This window comes from Podarcis bocagei (genome assembly GCF_964188305.1).
Source record: "Podarcis bocagei genome assembly, chromosome: 2".
Taxonomy (NCBI): Eukaryota; Metazoa; Chordata; class Lepidosauria; order Squamata; family Lacertidae; genus Podarcis; species Podarcis bocagei.
In genome coordinates this window covers 18847901-18866855 of record NC_138126.1, presented here as the reverse complement: position 1 = coordinate 18866855, position 18955 = coordinate 18847901, and the positions used below count along the sequence as shown (strand labels likewise).

Genomic DNA, 18955 nt, shown 5'->3' with positions numbered 1-18955 from the left:
TGTCCATCCCTTGTGACTACAGGTTGATGTGTAGATTTACACTTATGAATCTGCCGTTGCAGGTCAAAAAAGAAATAACTTTAATCATAGTGCCTCTGATGCCATGCTGTTCCATTGAGACAGTTCATTTATTCATTTGACATGTGTCTGCATGAATCGGCATTCATGCTCTCTCTCTCTCTCTCTCTCTCTCTCTCTCTCTCTCTCTCTCTCTCTCTCTCATCCCTCCAGAGTTCGGCCCTGTCCATAAGACCAGCGACCCGGATGAGTTCTGGAAAATCCTCAACACCATTAGCCCTCTGAAAGGCGGAGACGAGCCAGAAATGTGCCTTTCTGCGCTTCAGGTTAGTATCCATGCGATATCTTTAAGGTCTGTGTCATTTTCTAGATCTCTGTACTGTAAGATAAATGCTGCCGAGATAAATGTTTATTCTGCAATCCTTTCGTGAACTTGCAACCTCAAAGGAATTGTACCACCTTGATACTCTAAGGAGAATTCTACGTCTCTGCTTGTTTCTGGAAACAGCGAGGGGCAAGAACGCTCTTGGGCTCTATATTAGGATTTTCCCTTCGGCTCTTGGGCTCTATATTAGGACCAGAGCCAAGCCACACCATGAGAGAGAATGAGGAGGATTTAGGGGGTCATATAAAGAGGAGGATATTGTCAGGTGTGCGTGCAGGAGCCAGGCCCTGTGACCCATAGGACTCTGCAGGACTGGGGCCTTCCTAAGTTTGTTCTGAAAAGGCAAGGCGCGGCCGCACAGGTGAGGCCAATTGGTAACTCACAGCACCTGGTGGCAAGAGCCGGAAAGGGATATAAGGTCAGCATTTTCCCTTCGGCTCTTTGCTGCAGCAACACGTTCCCTGCCTTGCTGCGTTTGACTCCTTGCTTCTTGATCCTCGGACCCCTGACTTTGTGACTCCTTGCTTCCTGCCTCTCGGACCCTTGGCTTTCTGACTCCTGCCTTCTGGACTCCCATTCCTGTTCCCACCCTGCCATCTTGCCCCCGGTCCCGACGTCCCCAGCAGGGATTTCGATCGCCTGTGAACCGGACCGCGACAGACATGCCCATTTTTTTTAGTTTCAATCTGGCGAAGTCAACCTTCTCTGGCTGATCTGCTTCACGTGAATGTCATAACTGCAAGGAGATAGAAGTTTAGGGCATTTTCCAGAAGAAGAGAATTTAAAGGGGCAAATAATTAATTTGTAATGTGCAAGTGCTTGTCTTTGTCAGGGGCTGGTCTGGATCGGAAGATACGATCGCAGGGAGATCAGCTCCTAACAGAAGGGGGGGGGGGATATTCCCCTCCCCTGAGTCCAGCGTTTCCAGAAGCAGAGACAGGCAGACACAGAAGCTGCACAGCTGAGAGAGGAGCTCCCCAGCTGTGAGATAGTAGCTAAGCAACCAGGAGGGAGGGAGCAGCTGGGCGATACATCAGTTGAGTGGGGGGAACCCCTCCCTCCCCCCGAACTCCCCCCGAGGTCCGAGCGTGTCAGAGAACGTGTCAGAGAACGAAGGAGACGGGGGGGGGGGAGGAACTGCTGAGAATTCAGTTCTTCCAGGGGTCTTCCAGGGGTTTATTTTTGGCTGTTATTTATCACCAAGGAGGTGAATGCTGTCCTTAGTTCAACAGATAGGAATCTCACCTGTCCTTGTCCGCTTCTCCAGCTTGCCCTCCAGAACTCGCCGCGGTACTCCGAGATCTTCGTCTTTACTGATGCATCCGCTAAAGATGCACACCTGAAGAACAGCGTGGAAGCCCTCATCCAGGAACAGAAATGCAAGGTGGGCTGGGCTGTTTGATTTTCATGATGCTCGATTTTGAAAAACACTGATAAGGGATCTGAATTTTTGTTAAAGGTCATAGAATCATAGAATCATAGAGTTGGAAGAGACCACAAGGGCCATCGAGTCCAACCCCCTGCCAAGCAGGAAACACCATCAGAGCACTCCTGACATATGGTTATCAAGCCTCTGCTTAAAGACCTCCAAAGTAGGAGACTCCACCACACTCATTGGCAGCAAATTCCACTGTCAAACAGCTCTTACTGTCAGGAAGTTCTTCCTAATGTTTAGGTGGAATCTTCTTTCTTGTAGTTTGGATCCATTGCTCCGTGTCCGCTTCTCTGGAGCAGCAGAAAACAACCTTTCTCCCTCCTCTATGTGACATCCTTTTATATATTTGAACATGGCTATCATATCACCCCTTAACCTCCTCTTCTCCAGGCTAAACATGCCAGCTCCCTTAGCCATTCCTCATAAGGCATCGTTTCCAGGCCTTTGACCATTTTGGTTGCCCTCCTCTGGACACGTTCCAGTTTGTCAGTGTCCTTCTTGAATTGTGGTGCCCAGAACTGGACACAGTACTCCAGGTGAGGTCTGACCAGAGCAGAATACAGTGGCACTATTACTTCCCTTGATCTACATGCTATACTCCTATTGATGCAGCCCAGAATTGCATTGGCTTTTTTAGCTGCCGCGTCACACTGTTGGCTCATGTCAAGTTTGTGGTCAACCAAGACTCCTAGATCCTTTTTACATGTACTGCTCTCAAGCCAGGTGTCACCCATCTTGTATTTGTGCCTCTCATTTGCTTCTGGCTTCTGGCGAACCAGAGCAGCACATGGATACGCCGTTTACCTTCCCGCCGGAGCGGTACCTATTTATCTACTTGCACTTTGATGTGCTTTCGAATTGCTAGGTTGGCAGGAGCAGGGACTGAGCAACGGGAGCTCACCCCATTGCAGGGATTTGAACCGCCGACCTTCTGATTGGCAAGTCCTAGGCTATGTGGTTTAACCCACAGCGCCACCCGCGTAATTTTTGTTATGGTTCTGTAAAAATCCAGGGCGAAATGGGCTGTGTAATAACACAATGAAACCATCTGTCCGCCCTGAACCCAATATAAAGCGGCTCCCCCCCCCCACTTCCACTTGATGTCAGGTGACCTTCCTAATAACAGAAGATCCCTCCAGAACCCGGGTGAAAAGGGAAACACTTTCCCCAGACCGATTCAACCTCTACACCAGCCTAGCTCACAGCTCCGGCGGCCAGATCATATTTACGGACAACGAGAACATCCAGCGGGTGTCGGAAATCATCGGTGAATCCAGCACATCTTCGGTAATGGGGGGGGGAGAGGGGGAAATAGGAGGGAATGCTTATTTTTAAGTACAGTGGTACCTCAGGTTACATAGGCTTCAGGTTACAGGTTACAGACTCCGCTAACCCAGAAATATTACCTCAGGTTAAGAACTTTGCTTCAGGATGAGAACAGAAATCGTGCTCCGGTGGCGCAGCAGCAGCAGGAGGCCCCATTAGCTAAAGTGGTGCTTCAGGTTAAGAACAGTTTCAGGTTAAGAACGGACCTCCGGAACGAATTTAGTACTTAACCCGAGGTACTACTGTACTCATTTAAACATTGTGAAATAAAACCCACTGGCCTATTCATTAGGACACTTTTCTAGTTTATTAAAAATGTTTTTAATTGGTTTGCTTAAACCAGGGGTAGGCAACCTAAGGTCTGAGGGCCGGATGCGGGCCAATCGCCTTCTCAATCTGGCCCACGGATGGTTTTTACATGAGTAGAATGTGTCCTTTTATTTAAAATGCATCTCTGGGTTATTTGTGGGGAATAGAAATTCATTCATTCCCCCCCCCCAAAAAAAAATAATAGTCTGGCCCACCACATCGTCTGAGGGATGGCTGGAAAAGGTTGCTGACTCCTGACTTAAACCGATCAGCTAAAAGTTGCAGCCCTTGGGAAGTAATATAACAAAGAATCATAGAGTTGGAAGGGAGCACGAGAGTCATCTAGTCCAACCCCCTGCAATGCAAGAATCTTTTGCCCGACGTGGGGCTCAAACTCACAAACCCCGAGATTCAGAGTCTCATGCTCTGCCGACTGATCTATCCCAGTCTACATAGTGCTACGCCAATCATCAGTGCAAGCCTTTCTGCTTGCCTGATGGAACAGCCTACCCTCTCCTCCCTCCCCTCCCCCTCTGGGGTTTTCCTGACCCATCTCCCAGCCATCTATGGGGGGTGGGAAGAGCAGGGGAAGCAAGCCCCACTGTGCTAGCAAAAGTGTTTGTGCAGGCTTCAGCTGCTGGGGCTTGTTAGCTGAATTGTGCCCCTGATTTTGTTATCGTTTGAGAGAGATGAATTGTGCCCCTGATTTTGTTGTCATTTGAGAGAGATAACCAACCTGATCCTACAACGGGCATAGACAAACTCAGCCCTCCAGATGTTTTTTGGGACTACAACTCCCATCACCCCTGACCACTGGTTCTGTTGGCTAGGGATGATGGGAGTTGTAGTCCCAAAACATCTGGAGGGCCGCGTTTGCCTATGCCTGTCCTACGATGTGATGGCTTCAACGACATTTTCATAATTATTTTTTAAAAAGCCTTGTGAAAGACTCTGCCTTCAAGTTGCTGTGCATTCAGAAAAAAACACATTCTGCTTCAAACCACACATTTATTCACATGTTTTCCCCGTTGCTTCACTCTTTCCAGGTGACCCTCTTCCGCCACCAGAAAGGGAATATCTTCAGCCCCAAGGGGTTTCAGCGGAGGAGGAGAAAGGAAGCGGCACAGCTGGAGGATCACACCTTCTGGATTGACAGCTTGGTGGACAAAGTGGTCTTGACCATCCAAGGGGGCGTTCGGGCCTTTGAGATGCAGAACCCTGCAGGTAGCATGATCTATGGCTTTTCAATGGCACCTGTCTGCTCTCTCAAGTGGGTTGCCCCCAGGGTGGATTTGATTTAAATCGATTTAAATCACGATTTAAATCACTAGACAGTAAGACTTGATTTAAATCAAAAATTTTTTTGCAAAAAGACTCATTCTTGCTGTGGCATAATCTTAACATTTACAACCAGATGAAGGTTTCATTTCTGGAATAATAAATTTTCAGAGTAGTTTTTACAATTATATCAGAAATTACTGATTTGGTTATACTATTGGAAATGCATAGACAGATAATTATGAAATTATTGTGAGGTTTAATAAGTTAACTGTTTATTTTTGGACAGCTTTTCTGCTGTACTTTATTGGAAGGAGAAAAAACAATCATTTCCTTAATAACAATTTAAACAATTTATTTAACTAAAACAATAACATTGTAGCATATGTATCCGTGTTTGTTAACTGATGTGGTTAAACAATTAAAAAAACAAAAACTTAGACTGAGTTTTAGCACACATGAAAAACTTAAAACAAATCTTTGTTTCCTGATGAATAACCTTTGGACTATAATGTAACTTAAATAGAAAACTATCTTTAGAAAGATTTTTCCTCCGAAAGCATTATATTTTAAAAATCCAATTTAAATAAACCCCCCCGATTGAAATTTAAAAAATCTGATTTTTAAATTATTCGTTGTTGTTGTTTTATCCACCCTGGTTTCCTCTGTGCTTTGGGTTCTACTTGCTTTATGTTTTAGGTGCTGTGCAGAGGGTAAGAAATCCGGTTACGTTAGAGCCAAGCCACACTGCTGTTTATCCTGTGATTTCAAGTCACAGCTCCAAGACTTTGCATTCTTTTGCCATGCCACTTTCCCCAGGAAAAAAGCCCCTAGTTTACTGCTGAATCGGAACAAAGGGCAATCAAGTTTTTCTGTGGATTAATGTTTGCTCTGATTCATCTGTAAATGGTAGATTTTCCCAGGGGAAAGCAGCAAGGCAAAAACAAAAGCAAACCTCTTGGACCCATGGCTTGAATGGCAGGGACCTGTGGATGGGCTCTTAGTCACAGGGGAATTCCAGGCAGGTATTTCTGGTGGGATCAGACCTTCTCTTGCAGTGCAAGTTTATCACAGTGCCCACAGTACTTCAGTGGCATCAGAACGCCGGCATGTCTCATCTCCTTTCCATTTAATCTTGACTTAATCTCCTGGCAGAAAATCCGATAAATTAGAAATAACCTGTTGCGAATGGGCCATTTGCAATTACTGAATTGTTCTGCCTGTACACTGAGGTCCAGCTCTGAGGGCCTTCTGGTGGTTCCCTCACTGCGAGAAGTGAAGTTACGGGGAACCAGGCAGAGGGCCTTCTTGGTGTTGGCACCCTCCCTGTGGAACCCCTCCCGTCAGATGTCAAGAAAATCAACAACAACAACAACAACTTATTTATACCCCGCCCATCTGGCTGGGTTTCCCCTAGTCACTCTGGGTGCCTTCCAACAAAATATTAAAATACAGTAATCTATTAAACATTAAAAGCTTCCCTAAACAGGGCTGCCTTCAGATGTCTTCTAAAAGTTTGGTAGTTGTTTTTCTCTTTGACATCTGAAGGGAGGGCGTTCCACAGGGCGGGTGCCACTACTGATAAGGCCCTCTGCCTGGTTCCCTGTAACTTGGCTTCTCACAGTGAGGGAACCGCCAGAAGGCCCTCAGCCCTGGACCTCAGTGTCTGGGCAGAACGATGGGGGTGGAGACGCTCCTTCAGGTATACTGAGCCGAGGTTGTTTAGGGCTTTAAAGGTCACTACCAACTACCCATCTGAAGGCAGCCCTGTTTAGGGAAGTTTTTATCATGTTTTTCTTATGTTGGGAACCACCCAGAGTGACGGGAAACCCAACCAGATGGGTGGGGTATAAATGATGATGATGATGAATGGACCTATTTGCAGTTCTAAGCTCCCACCTCGAAGCATTTATCCAGTCCAGCCAATTTTAAGGGAATAACGTTTAACCCAGATTATGTTCCCCTTGTGACCTTCCATGCAGGTGTAAGACAGGCTTCTTCATCAGCCAGCGGTCCATTGGCCAAGATCCAGTCCATTGGCAGCATCTACAGAGCAGTCCTTTCTCCCCCTCTCCATGCTGGTAAATGGACGCTGACACTTCAGTCGCAAGGCCACTACTCTGTGCACGTCCAAGGTGAGGAAAGGCTAAACCGAGGTGCTGGAATAAGTGAGGCCACAATGCTGAGCTCCATTTTTCCTCTGCATGATCTTGCACACACCTGGAGGCGCTAGGGAGTGCCAGTTGCATCGGATCTATTATTGGCCTAAAACAGTGGCCATATTTTTTGGATCTTTGAGCAAACGATTGCTCTGACACGGTGAAACTCTGTTCTCTAGAGCAAATGATTTCTAGTGAGGCCCAGAGGGGTGGCAACACGAGAGCAGGGCCTTCTCTGCAGTGGCTCCCCGTCTGTGGAATGCTCTCTCCAGGGAAGTTTCTTTTATTCTTGTTCTTACTGAAATTCTATATTTATTGCTCTATCTCTCTACCTCTATCTATCTATCTATCATCTATCTATCTATCTATCATCTATCTATCTATCTATCTATCATCTATCTATCTATCTATCTATCTATCTATCTATCTATCTATCTATCTATCCATCTATTTCTGTTTTACAATTTAGAGTATTAATTTAAACAACCTTAAAATGTCAGTGACTTCCCTTCTTCTCTTTCCATGGTTCATTTTGCATATCAAAAATCCCTGCATATTTTCCATAAACTAAACCATTCACTGTTCCATTATTACATCCATCAAAACTTGTTGACGCCGTTGAATTTATCTTAACACTGCCAACGTTTTCAAGTGTACACAATTTCCCCCCATATATTCAATAAACATTTCCCAATCTTCTTTAAACGTATGATCTTCTTGTTCTCTTCTTCTTTATGTTAGGTCTGCAAGCTGCACATATTCCATCAGTTTAAGTTGCCATTCTTCTTTAGTTGGGACTTTGCTCGTTTTCCATTTTTGGGCTAACAAAACACATAAATAACCCCCTCTTTTTTTTTTACACCTGAGAATTTCCATGAAAAAACGCTTGTATTTGTTGACAGGTCAGAGCACCTTTGACTTCCTGTATTACTTTGCGGTTCCAAAGGACGGACGCCACCCTGGACTTTTTATGATGGATAGTTCCCCTGTGCAAGGTATGTATGGGATCTTTCTCCTTCAGTGGCTCGGTGTTAGTTTTTGTACAGCTGTGCGGCAGCAGCAAGGGGGGTGCACTGGGGAGTGACAGTGATTTTTTCAAAAAATTAAAAAGTCCTTGTCATTATCCAGTCTTAAAAGACTATAGGAAGTGGACTGGGAATTAGACACTGAGGAGCAACAAGTGGTCTTCTTCGTGGGGCAAATTTCCCTATGGGTCTACTTCCACCCAGCTTAAAGAAACTTCAATAAAATCTGCACAAAAAGTGTGCTTTGTGCCACTGAGAGTGTCAAATATTCAGAAAAAACAAGTTCACCAATGTGTTGGAAAGAATGAACCATTAAGGGATCATTTTAAATGTATGTGGTGGGCCTGTGGGAAAAGTGACCCAATTTAAGCAATCAAATTTTTCATGATTTTAGAAAGGAATTTTTAAAAATTAAAAAAAACCCAATACTGAGTTTATTCATGGGAGAACATTATTATATAATATGGAAACCATTTGTGGGATGTACATTGTTAGAAAACGGAGTTTTTATAGCTCAAACCTAGACATTAAAAGGATTTCGCCTGTCTTTTAAAAAATTGATTTGCAAAACGCAAAACATTTGTCTTTTCATAATTTTTTGTTTAGCTTTTCATCTGTGCTCTCCGTAGAATTTCAATTTAATATGTTCTGCTTTTTCATAATGTTGGTTTTTGGAAAATACCGTATTTTGCGCCCCATAAGACGCTCCGGCCCATAAGACGCACCTAGTTTTTTTGGGGGGAAATAAAGGGAAAAAAATATTTCCCCCCCAGGCGCGGGGCTGGGGCAGCCCGAGCGTCCCCCGACCCCAGCCCCCAAACAGGCAGCTCTCTGCAAGCCGTGGGAGCCCAGCGGTGGTTCCCGCTGCTTGGGGAGAGATCCGCGAAGCCTGCGCGTGCTGGGATCAGCGCGCGCAGGCTTCGGGATGCCTGCAACTCTCCCCAAGCAGTGGGAACGTTCCCGCTGCTTGGGGAGAGATCCGCGAAGCCTGCGCGTGCTGGGATCAGCGCGCGCAGGCTTCGGGATGCCTGCAACTCTCCCCAAGCAGTGGGAACGTTCCCGCTGCTTGGGGAGAGATCCGCGAAGCCTGCGCGTGCTGGGATCAGCGCTTGCAGGCTTCGGGATGCCTGCAACTCTCCCCAAGCAGTGGGAACGTTCCCGCTGCTTGGGGAGAGATCCGCGAAGCCTGCGCGTGCTGGGATCAGCGCTTGCAGGCTTCGGGATGCCTGCAACTCTCCCCAAGCAGTGGGAACGTTCCCGCTGCTTGGGGAGAGATCCGCGAAGCCTGCACGTGCTGGGATCAGCGCTTGCAGGCTTCGGGATGCCTGCAACTCTCCCCAAGCAGTGGGAACGTTCCCGCTGCTTGGGGAGAGATCCGCGAAGCCTGCACGTGCTGGGATCAGCGCTTGCAGGCTTCGGGATGCCTGCAACTCTCCCCAAGCAGTGGGAACGTTCCCGCTGCTTGGGGAGAGATCCGCGAAGCCTGCACGTGCTGGGATCAGCGCTTGCAGGCTTCGGGATGCCTGCAACTCTCCCCAAGCAGTGGGAACGTTCCCGCTGCTTGGGGAGAGATCCGCGAAGCCTGCACGTGCTGGGATCAGCGCTTGCAGGCTTCGGGATGCCTGCAACTCTCCCCAAGCAGTGGGAACGTTCCCGCTGCTTGGGGAGAGATCCGCGAAGCCTGCACGTGCTGGGATCAGCGCTTGCAGGCTTCGGGATGCCTGCAACTCTCCCCAAGCAGTGGGAACGTTCCCGCTGCTTGGGGAGAGATCCGCGAAGCCTGCACGTGCTGGGATCAGCGCGCGCAGGCTTTGGGATGCCGGCAACTCTCCCCAAGCAGTGGGAACGTTCCCGCTGCTTGGGGAGAGATCCGCGAAGCCTGCACGTGCTGGGATCAGCGCGCGCAGGCTTCGGGATGCCAGCAACTCTCCCCAAGCAGTGGGAACGTTCCCGCTGCTTGGGGAGAGATCCGCGAAGCCTGCACGTGCTGGGATCAGCGCTTGCAGGCTTCGGGATGCCGGCAACTCTCCCCAAGCAGTGGGAACGTTCCCGCTGCTTGAGGAGAGGTCCGCAAAGCCTGGAGAGCGAGAGGGGTCGGTGCGCACCTACTGCTCTCGCTCTCCAGGCTTCAGCGAAAGCCTGCATTCGCCCCATAAGACGCACCCACATTTCCCCTTCATTTTTGGAGGGGAAAAAGTGCGTCTTATAGGGCGAAAAATACGGTACTTCCCCCCACCCCCAAGCCTTTGTCTCTATTAACTGTCTGATATTCTTTGGCAGTCAGATACAAAACAATCCCTCTGTTGGCTCCATTCCACACCTTGGCCTCACCTGTTTCCTCAGACATTATTGCTTGCTGCCAATTTCTAGGCTTGGATACTTCCAGAGGCCCTGCTAATAAGCAGGCACACTTAGCATCTTTGGGATTGGATGAAAACAAAAAATACAAGAATAGCTCTGCTGGATTTGACCAGCGGCCCATCGAGGCAGGCATCCTGTTCTCACATTGCCCCGTCAAGATGCCCCCAAGGGGAAGCCCAGTCAAAGGAAACTATGGGGTTGGAGCACACATCTTGCTTTCAAGCTGAGGGAGCCGGCGTTTTTCTGCAGACAGCTTTCCAGGTCATGTGGTCAGCATGACAAAACCATTTCTGGTGCAACGGGACACCATGACAGAAACCAGAGCGCACAAAAATGCTGTTTACCTTCCCGCCACAGTAGTACCTATTTATCTACTTGCACTGGTGTGCTTTCAAACTGCCAGGTTGGCAGGAGCTGGGAGAGAGCAATGGGAGCTCACTCTGTTGCGGGGATTCAAACTGCCGACCTTCTGATCGTCATGCCCAAGAGGCTCGTTGGTTTAGACCGCAGCGCCACCCGCGTCCCTACTCTTCCGTCCTGTACTCTCCCAGCAACAGGCGTGGTCCAATGAGCTTTTGCCTTTCATTTCTTTTTCTTTTAATTTTTTTTATTCATTTTTCTTTTTCATTCATTACATACATCTCAAAATTCTTAACATTTACTATATATTCCTCTCTCCCTCCCCTCCAGGGCTTCCCCCAACTTCCGCTTCTGGTTTGTTTCTCTTTTCACCCACTTTGCTATCTCCTAACAGAAAAAGTTATTAATAACATAACATGAAGCCTAAAAACATAAAAATAAATGTAAATACACACCGTAATATTTCACTATTTTCTAATACTAATAATGTGAATGTTTATTTAAATTCTGCCATCAAGTCTATTGACTTTCTTTGTTTCTGCAAATATAATATACAGTGGCACCCTGGGTTACATACGCTTCAGGTTACAGACTCCGCTAACCCAGAAATAGTGCTTCAGGTTAAGAACTGTGCTTCAGGATGAGAACAGAAATCGTGCTCTGGCGGCGCGGCAGCAGCAGGAGGCCCCATGAGCTAAAGTGGTACCTCAGGTTAAGAACAGTTTCAGGTTAAGAACGGACCTCCGGAACGAATTAAGTACTTAACCTGAGGTACCACTGTAAGTGGTTCCCGTTCTTTTTCAAAGTGGCTGTTGTCTTTTTCTCTTAATCTATCTGTCGTTTTTGCCAGTTCTGCATTGAGCTTTTGCCTTTCCTTTCAACAGGCCTGCCCACTTACCTGGTCGTTATGGCGACTGGTTTGAAGCGGTCCCCTGAAGCCAGCTCGGTTCAGCTGAAAGCTGTGAAGCTGGAGGAGAGGGGAGGCAGCCTTGAGGAGCTGAAACTGGAAGGAGGAGCCAACCGGACGGACCTACTTGTGGCCAAGCTGCCTCCCACCCTGATGACCGACAGCAGCTTCTCTGTAGTGCTGCGTGCTCAGGATGGAGACGGCCGGAAGGTGGAGAGGGCTGCCCCTCAGGCGACCACAGTTGAGGCATCCCTGCTGGAGGTAAGGCAGGGAAGCAAAGAAGAGAACCATACGTCTCGACTTGGGGAAGCTGCTGTGGCGGAGGAAGGGGGTGTGTGGTGGGTGCGGGCTGCCCCGGGTGTCATCACTGAGGGGATAGACAAAAATATGAGGTGTTTTTTTTAAAAAAATAATGGGCTCAAAAAACTTTTTAGTACAGTTTAATTGAACTACCTGCAGTTTAAATAAACATAGAATCATAGAATTGTAAGAGTTGGGAGGGATTAGTCATCTAGTCATCTAGTCCGACTCCCTGTAAACCAGAAACTGCAATTGTATGCCAAGAAACAGGGAATTATGTTCACATGTGGGGGTGGGTAATATGTGTAAATATGTGCAATTTTTCTGGCAAAGGGTGTTTAAGGAGATAACAGAAATCGCTGGGTTAAAGCTGACTAAAAGCCCAGAGGTGGTAGCATTATTTTCGATTTTCGATGGGGTGGAAGGTTTGCAGGCTATGAAGGACTTGCTCACAACTTTGACAGCTGCATGCATTTTTATAGCCAGGAAGTGGAAGGGGCAAGCGGAATATAAAATGGAAGAATGGTATAAAGAGGTGTGGGATATAGCTATTAATGATAAATGAATAAGTGCCATTAAGGTAAGATGGGGGAATATACAGAAGAAATGATTTTGAGGAGAATATGTACTGTTTAAATGGAAAGGGGTCAAACCACTGCAAGAGGTGTTGAAATTTTGGGAGGTTGGATAGTTACAATGGAATGGTCTCAGTGGTGGGGCGCACATGTTTATTCTTATTTATTTATGATTATTAATTTGTCACAAAAAAAGAATAATAAGAAGAAAGAGGCTGCCACTGGCCCACTCCTTTGGGAGATTCAGCAGGTGCCTTCTGTGCCAGATGTTAAATGCCTGCTGAAAGAAAAATGCCATTCTGCTAGGCCTGTGCAGGCAATTAAAAAAATACTTTTCTGCCAAGGGTTAATTGAAACCTGCTCTTAACATTTTGCTGTTTTTTATTGTAAGGTTTTATGGCTGTAAACTGCTTCTTTTAATGACATTTTAAAAAATAAATCAAGGGGCACACCGTCATGCTTTTTTGGTCTGTGCAAGTAAAGGTAAAGGGACCCCTGACCATTAGGTCCAGTCGTGACCGACTCAGGGGATTGCGGCGCTCATCTCACTTTATTGGCCGAGGGAGCCGGCGTACAGCTTCCGGGTCATGTGGCCAGCATGACTAAACCGCTTCTGGCGAACCAGAGCAGCGCATGGAAACGCCGTTTACCTTCCCGCCGGAGCGGTACCTATTTATCTACTTGCACTTTGACGTGCTTTTGAACTGCTAGGTTGGCAGGGACCGAGCAACGGGAGCTCACCCCATCGCGGGGATTCGAACTGCTGACCTTCTGATTGGCAAGTCCTAGGCTCTGTGGTTTAACCCACATCTGTGCAAACCTAACTGCAAATATGCGCCTGAGCATTTGCGCATGCCTTCCTTTAGGGAGCTCTAACCTACACCCTGCTTTGTTCCAGCTGAGCACAGATGCTCCGGTGTTCCCAGGGAGACCTGTTACCATTGCCTGGAAGGTGACAAATCCCGGCTCACCCAAGCAGTATGATCTGAGGGTAAGCAGCGTTCCTGGGTTCCCGGTCAACATCTCCAGCTCCAGGTAATTCTGATGAATGAGCAACCATGGAAGACACCAGTTCCTAGCATTGTAACTGGGTGTGTTCTAGTCTTTTATGTCCTGCCCTGCCCCACATTCCAAAGGCAGGGCTTGTGCGCATTCCACTATTGCACTGCACAGAATGCAACTTCCTAAAAACTCAATTTCCGTTCCAAAATAAGAAATGTTTTGAGATCCTAAGGCTGTGAACTTTCTTGGAGCCTGTGCACGTGAGAATGTTTTTAAAAGCTGGGTGATGTGGGTTTAGGCCTCTGTGCGGGTCTTTGTCCCCTACCTCCTCATGTTTAGAGGGGAAAGAAATTAGGCGTGTTGCGTCTCTGATTAGCGGTGGAGGCAGTTTTGTTGCTGGTCATACCATATTGTATTGATCTTACCCAGGGGTCAGCAAACTTTTTCAGCAGGGGGCCGGTCCACTGTCCCTCAGACCTTGTGGGGGGCTGGACTATATATATTTTTGGGGTGGGGGGAATGAATGAATTCCTATGCCCCACAAATAATCCATAGATGCATTTTAAATAAAAGCACACATTCTACTCATGTAAAAACACGCTGATTCCCGGACCGTCCGTGGGCCAGATTTAGAAGGCGATTGGGCCAGATCCGGCCCCCGGGCCTTAGTTTGCCTACCCATGATCTTACCTTACAAACTCCTGGTTTTATATGAAATACAGTCTATACATGTTTTAAACAGCTAGATAAAATACTGAAGCTGCTTGATAATGTTTAGGCCACCCATCTATTTCTTAAATATTAACTTCTTTCGGACTTGCGTTTGACCAAACTATTCCTCCAGCTGAGTCCTCCAACATGATTAATGACCTGAGCGTTTGATGAGGTTCCAGGCACGTTTCCCCATTACGCAGAGTATACAGCAGCAGGGAAGGACGAGAAATATGAGCTACATTGCTAAGAGTTTTATTTCTAATTACGCAGACAGAAAAGAATATACATCCTCTCTCTGTGAAAGCAGAGAGGCAACTGGTACAAAGAAACAGGGAACCAGTAATATCAACACCCATCTCCCGTGAGACTTCCAACAGTCTAGAATCCCTGGAATGTAAACAGAGTCTTGTGACTCCAAGCACTGCACCAGTGGCACAAACAGAAACCTAACAACTTCCACTCCCCTTTTCTGCAGGCTACAATTGGACTTTAACCAAACAGCAACTGGACTCATTACCTTGAATGTACCTGATGCCGCTGATCCTGGCTCTGCGATCACCCTGACGCTGCAGGCCAGCTTCCTTCACCCACCTGGGGACCCTAGCTTTGCCCATCTACAGCTGCTTGTGATGCCTCTGCCTCTGGTGAGTCTTGTGGGGGAAGAAAACTGGGGAGCAGGGTGCCCGTGGGAGAATTCCTGGAGTTATTCTTTGTTTATATATTGGGATGGGGAACCTGTGGTGTGTGTGTGTGTTCCCCGATGCTGGACTCGAAATCCCATCAGCCCTGGTCAGCATGGCCAGTGGATGATGGGAATTGTAGTCCGACAGATATCTGCACAGGTTCCATACACATGGTTTGCTTCAAAACCATCAGAAGGACGCAGGCTTGTCAAACGGAGCAAGGAAGTACTCATGGGTCACAAGTTTGGGGAGGACAGTCGCTTCCAAACCCATGATCCTGCGTATGCGATAGAATCTTTAAGAGACAACCAATCAGACCGCTCTCTTTGTCAAAAATAGATTTTTTAAAATAATAATAATAATAATAATAATAATAATAATAATAATAATAATAATAATAATAATAAACACAAAAAAGAAAACAAGCTAGCTCCACCTTCCATGTGGCAGCCTTTAAGATATTTGAAGATGACACTGACAAACTGGAACGTGTCCAGAGGAGGGCAACCAAAATGGTCAAAGGCCTGAAAACGATGCCTTATGAGGAACGGCTAAGGGAGCTGGGCATGTTTAGCCTGGAGAAGAGGAGGTTAAGGGGTGATATGATAGCCATGTTCAAATATATAAAAGGATGTCACATAGAGGAGGGAGAAAGGTTGTTTTCTGCTGCTCCAGAGAAGCGGACACGGAGCAATGGATGCAAACTACAAGAAAGAGGATTCCACCTAAACATTAGGAAGAACTTCCTGACAGTAAGAGCTGTTCGACAGTGGAATTTGCTGCCAAGGAGTGTGGTGGAGTCTCCTACTTTGGAGGTCTTTAAGCAGAGGCTTGACAACCATATGTCAGGAGTGCTCTGATGGTGTTTCCTGCTTGGCAGGGGGTTGGACTCGATGGCCCTTCTGGTCTCTTCCAACTCTATGATTCTATTCTATTCTATTCTATTCTATTCTATTCTATTCTATTCTATTCTATTCTATTCTATTCTATTCTATTCTATTCTATTCTATTCTATTCTATTCTATCCAGTCTCCTCTTAGCTCGACTAAACATACCCAGCTCCCTCATCTGTTCCTCATCAGGCTTGGTTACCAGACCCTCTATCCAAACACCTCATTTCTGAAGCTCCTCTTCGCCCACAGGTGCAGAACCCAGTCTCCTCCCCAGTCTGCAACATCACTTCTGTCGGCGGATCCTGTGGCCCACCACGGACCCCTTGCCACGACCAGCGTTGGACGGCCACCTTGCGGATCTGGGACGAAGCTGGCGTCCGCTCGGTGCATGTGGAAGGGGGCGCCGTGGTCGCTCACCACGCCGACGGGCTGGCAGAGTCCGTCACTTACACCTCAGACTGTTGCTCGCAGCAAGCCAGGCTGGTGGTCACCAACCTGCTTGGGCAGAAGTATGGGTGCCAAGTGGCGTCGGCGCCCCCTGCTCTTACTGTGAAGCCAAGAGCGTCCCCTCCTGAGGTCCTCAGGAAGCCTGTGGCGGCAGCAGGGGCTGCTGCGTCCTGGGGGTGGGTATTAATGGTGTCCATGGCAACCGGATGGACGATGTGTGTCACATAGGGGAAACTCCTGGCTGTAGGAAGGACCTCTCTGACTGTAGAGGCTGCCCTCTGTAGGGATATTGTGGCCTTTTTCCTTCCCAAGGAAGAGAATGAATGAGCTTGGAAGATGCCAAGCAGATGGGCAGGTCCTGAATCCTGGGCCTTCAAAGCACAAGCCAGGTCCTGACTACTGACGTGTGTGTTGCACTCTGATTGATAGGTGGTAAAACGCTCCGAGCCTCAGATTCCACCCTCTTTACCTGATCTGAGCTGCTCTTGAGCTTTGTGGCGGCAGAGTCTCTTTGAAGAGAACAATAGAAGGAGCTTCCGTATAACTGAGCCAGATATTTGGGTCATGTAGCCCAGACTGAGCTGTCTGGTAGGCGTGCCTGCTGGCTTCTCAGCCTTAACCACCTGAGATCCTTTTAATGGGCAGTGGCAGGGTTGAAACTGGGACTTGCGCATGCAGAACCACCGACCAGAGGGGCATGGCTGCTCCCTGGAGGGAGATGTGTGGGGCCCAAACCCACATCCTCGCTGCTATAAGTTCCATGTGCAGAAGGGCATTACTAGCCAGACTGAACAGGCCATCTTTCCCCCATCTCACATGCTTTTTTCCTATCTGTGCCCCCATTCCCTTTTAATCATTTGTCTGTCTGCAGCCTCTACTTGTGTGTCGCAGTTCTTACCCGTTCTGCTTCTGTGTACGTCTCCCCATATATTTTGACCTGACCGCCAGAAGTGTGCAAGGCTAACTGTTTCATTTTTGCCAGCTGGAAACATATTCGGTGGTCTCCATGTCTCCTGTTACCCCTGAAATGGTCCCCAATAAGTTTATCCTACAGTTGTCATCCTCTTCATTCCTTTGCCCCCAGAGTCCCCTCCATTCTTTTCACACACCTGTTCTAAATTCCTTTCTTACTATGGCTGTATAAAACTTTTCACAGGCCGTACTCATTGCCTGGACACCCTCTGTACGCTGTTACCTTCTGATCAGCGATCAATTTCCATTCTCTTTTTGTGTACTCAAGAGAATTCTCAGGACTGGCCCTACTGTTAGGCAGAGGGAGGTGGCTGCCTCAGGAAGCAGATGCTGAGGGTGTTAAAGCATTGGAGAAGAGAGCTGTGTGCATGCCCCACACAGACTGCCCTGCACCCCCTAAAACAAGCCTGCTCCTTTTTTAGGTGTGCAGTGGGAAAGTGCTGTCCTATTGCCAGAGTTGAAACGAGGTTCAACAGCCAGTCTGGCTAGATTCTGTGCATGAAATCGGGGGTTGCTAGTGGGGAATCATCTTTGCTTCAGGCAACAAATGTCCTGGGCTGGCCCGGGAAATCTTCCTTCGCTCTTCCTTCCTCCTGTTCTTATGTGTGCCTTTCTTCCCACTCCTATTTTCCTGCCTCTCTGCCACTTCATCACTGAGTTAGTTTGTCACAGGAAAAAAACAGCGGAGCATCCTGACACCCTTTAAGAAGTCTAGCCGGGATCTAGTAGCTGTTGAACTGAGACCTCCACACCTTCTCCTTTTGTGTGAGTGGCCCAACTGGCTTTCTGGAGAACCCTTTTATGGTTCCTCTTGTGAAAAGAGTTGGGAATCAGCAAGCCTTGCCAATCCATGTCCAGTTGCCTGTTCCTAGATTAACCTGTGCAGGGGATTCTGGCTGGAACAGAATTGGTCCCTTCCGCTGCTCAGGTGGGTCTGCCTTGCCTCCTCCTCCCATCTTGGGCCCTGCCAAGGCCTTCCTCCCTCTCTGTAACCCCTGTTCCATCAGGCTACTGCTAGTTAGCTGCAGCCATTCAGTCTTAATATGACTGAGCTGGGAGAGGTGATGATCAAACTGGGCCATTCAGCCTTAATATGACTGAGCTGGGAGAGGTGATGATCAAACTTTCCCCTGTGTTGTTTTCCTGGTCAAGCTCAATATACCTGTCCCACTTTCCATATAGGAAGCAGCATTGTGGGGTGGGGGGAAGATGTCAGATATTTCAGTTGAGGAAATAAATAGTGGCTTTCCTGCTGAAAGCACTAGCTCTTCCGCAGCCACTGTGAAGTAAAGAAAAAGTTGTTAGGAGAATTGACCACAGGTCTTCCACCAATTTGGCTTTAAGGGTGCCTTAAGATCTGAGATTCTTCTCTGCACGAAGCGTTCCTCGTCTCCAGACTTCCTTTCAGTTAAACTTGAACTGTATATTTTTGCCTACTGGGTCTAAATCGTCCTCTCTATATTTTTATGCAAATTATTTTTGAAAGTTCTGGATATTTTAGTTTTCGCTGTATGAGATTCATGTTGCTGTTGTATATAGATAGATATTTGTTTAATGGATAAAAAGAAGCATTTGGAAACTTTTCGACTTTTGTGTCAACTGAAATGTAGAATGGCGTTGTCTTGCTTTTTTCCTCCTGAACTATTTCAGTAATGAAATGTGCAACAGGCTTTGAGGATCCCCGCCCCCCGGGGGGGTGTGGAAGTGAGATTAGGGTGCAAAATTAAAATAACCCAGTGCATTCAAATATGTTTTAATCACGCATACATTTCAGTCCTTTTCTATACAAACGTTTGAATAAATAAA

The 18955-nt window shown here is 47.4% G+C and overlaps 1 protein-coding gene across 5 annotated transcripts in view; it reads left to right on the top strand.

Annotated features, from left to right (window-relative positions):
* The window catches only part of VWA7 (von Willebrand factor A domain containing 7), a 40115-nt gene extending 21160 nt beyond the window's left edge, over positions 1-18955 (top strand). For 4 of the 5 annotated variants that reach the window (XM_081181844.1, XM_081181843.1, XM_081181846.1 and 1 more), the window contains 11 exons: positions 232-344; positions 1671-1787; positions 2946-3125; positions 4520-4697; positions 6734-6886; positions 7813-7905; positions 11541-11824; positions 13337-13473; positions 14630-14798; positions 15980-18210; positions 18261-18955. In XM_081181844.1, coding sequence (XP_081037970.1) covers positions 232-344; positions 1671-1787; positions 2946-3125; positions 4520-4697; positions 6734-6886; positions 7813-7905; positions 11541-11824; positions 13337-13473; positions 14630-14798; positions 15980-16405 — 1850 coding nt within the window. In that variant the 3' untranslated portion in view covers positions 16406-18210; positions 18261-18955. The remainder of the gene's footprint in view (positions 1-231; positions 345-1670; positions 1788-2945; positions 3126-4519; positions 4698-6733; positions 6887-7812; positions 7906-11540; positions 11825-13336; positions 13474-14629; positions 14799-15979; positions 18211-18260) is intronic. The other variant, XM_081181845.1, reaches the window with a different exon arrangement.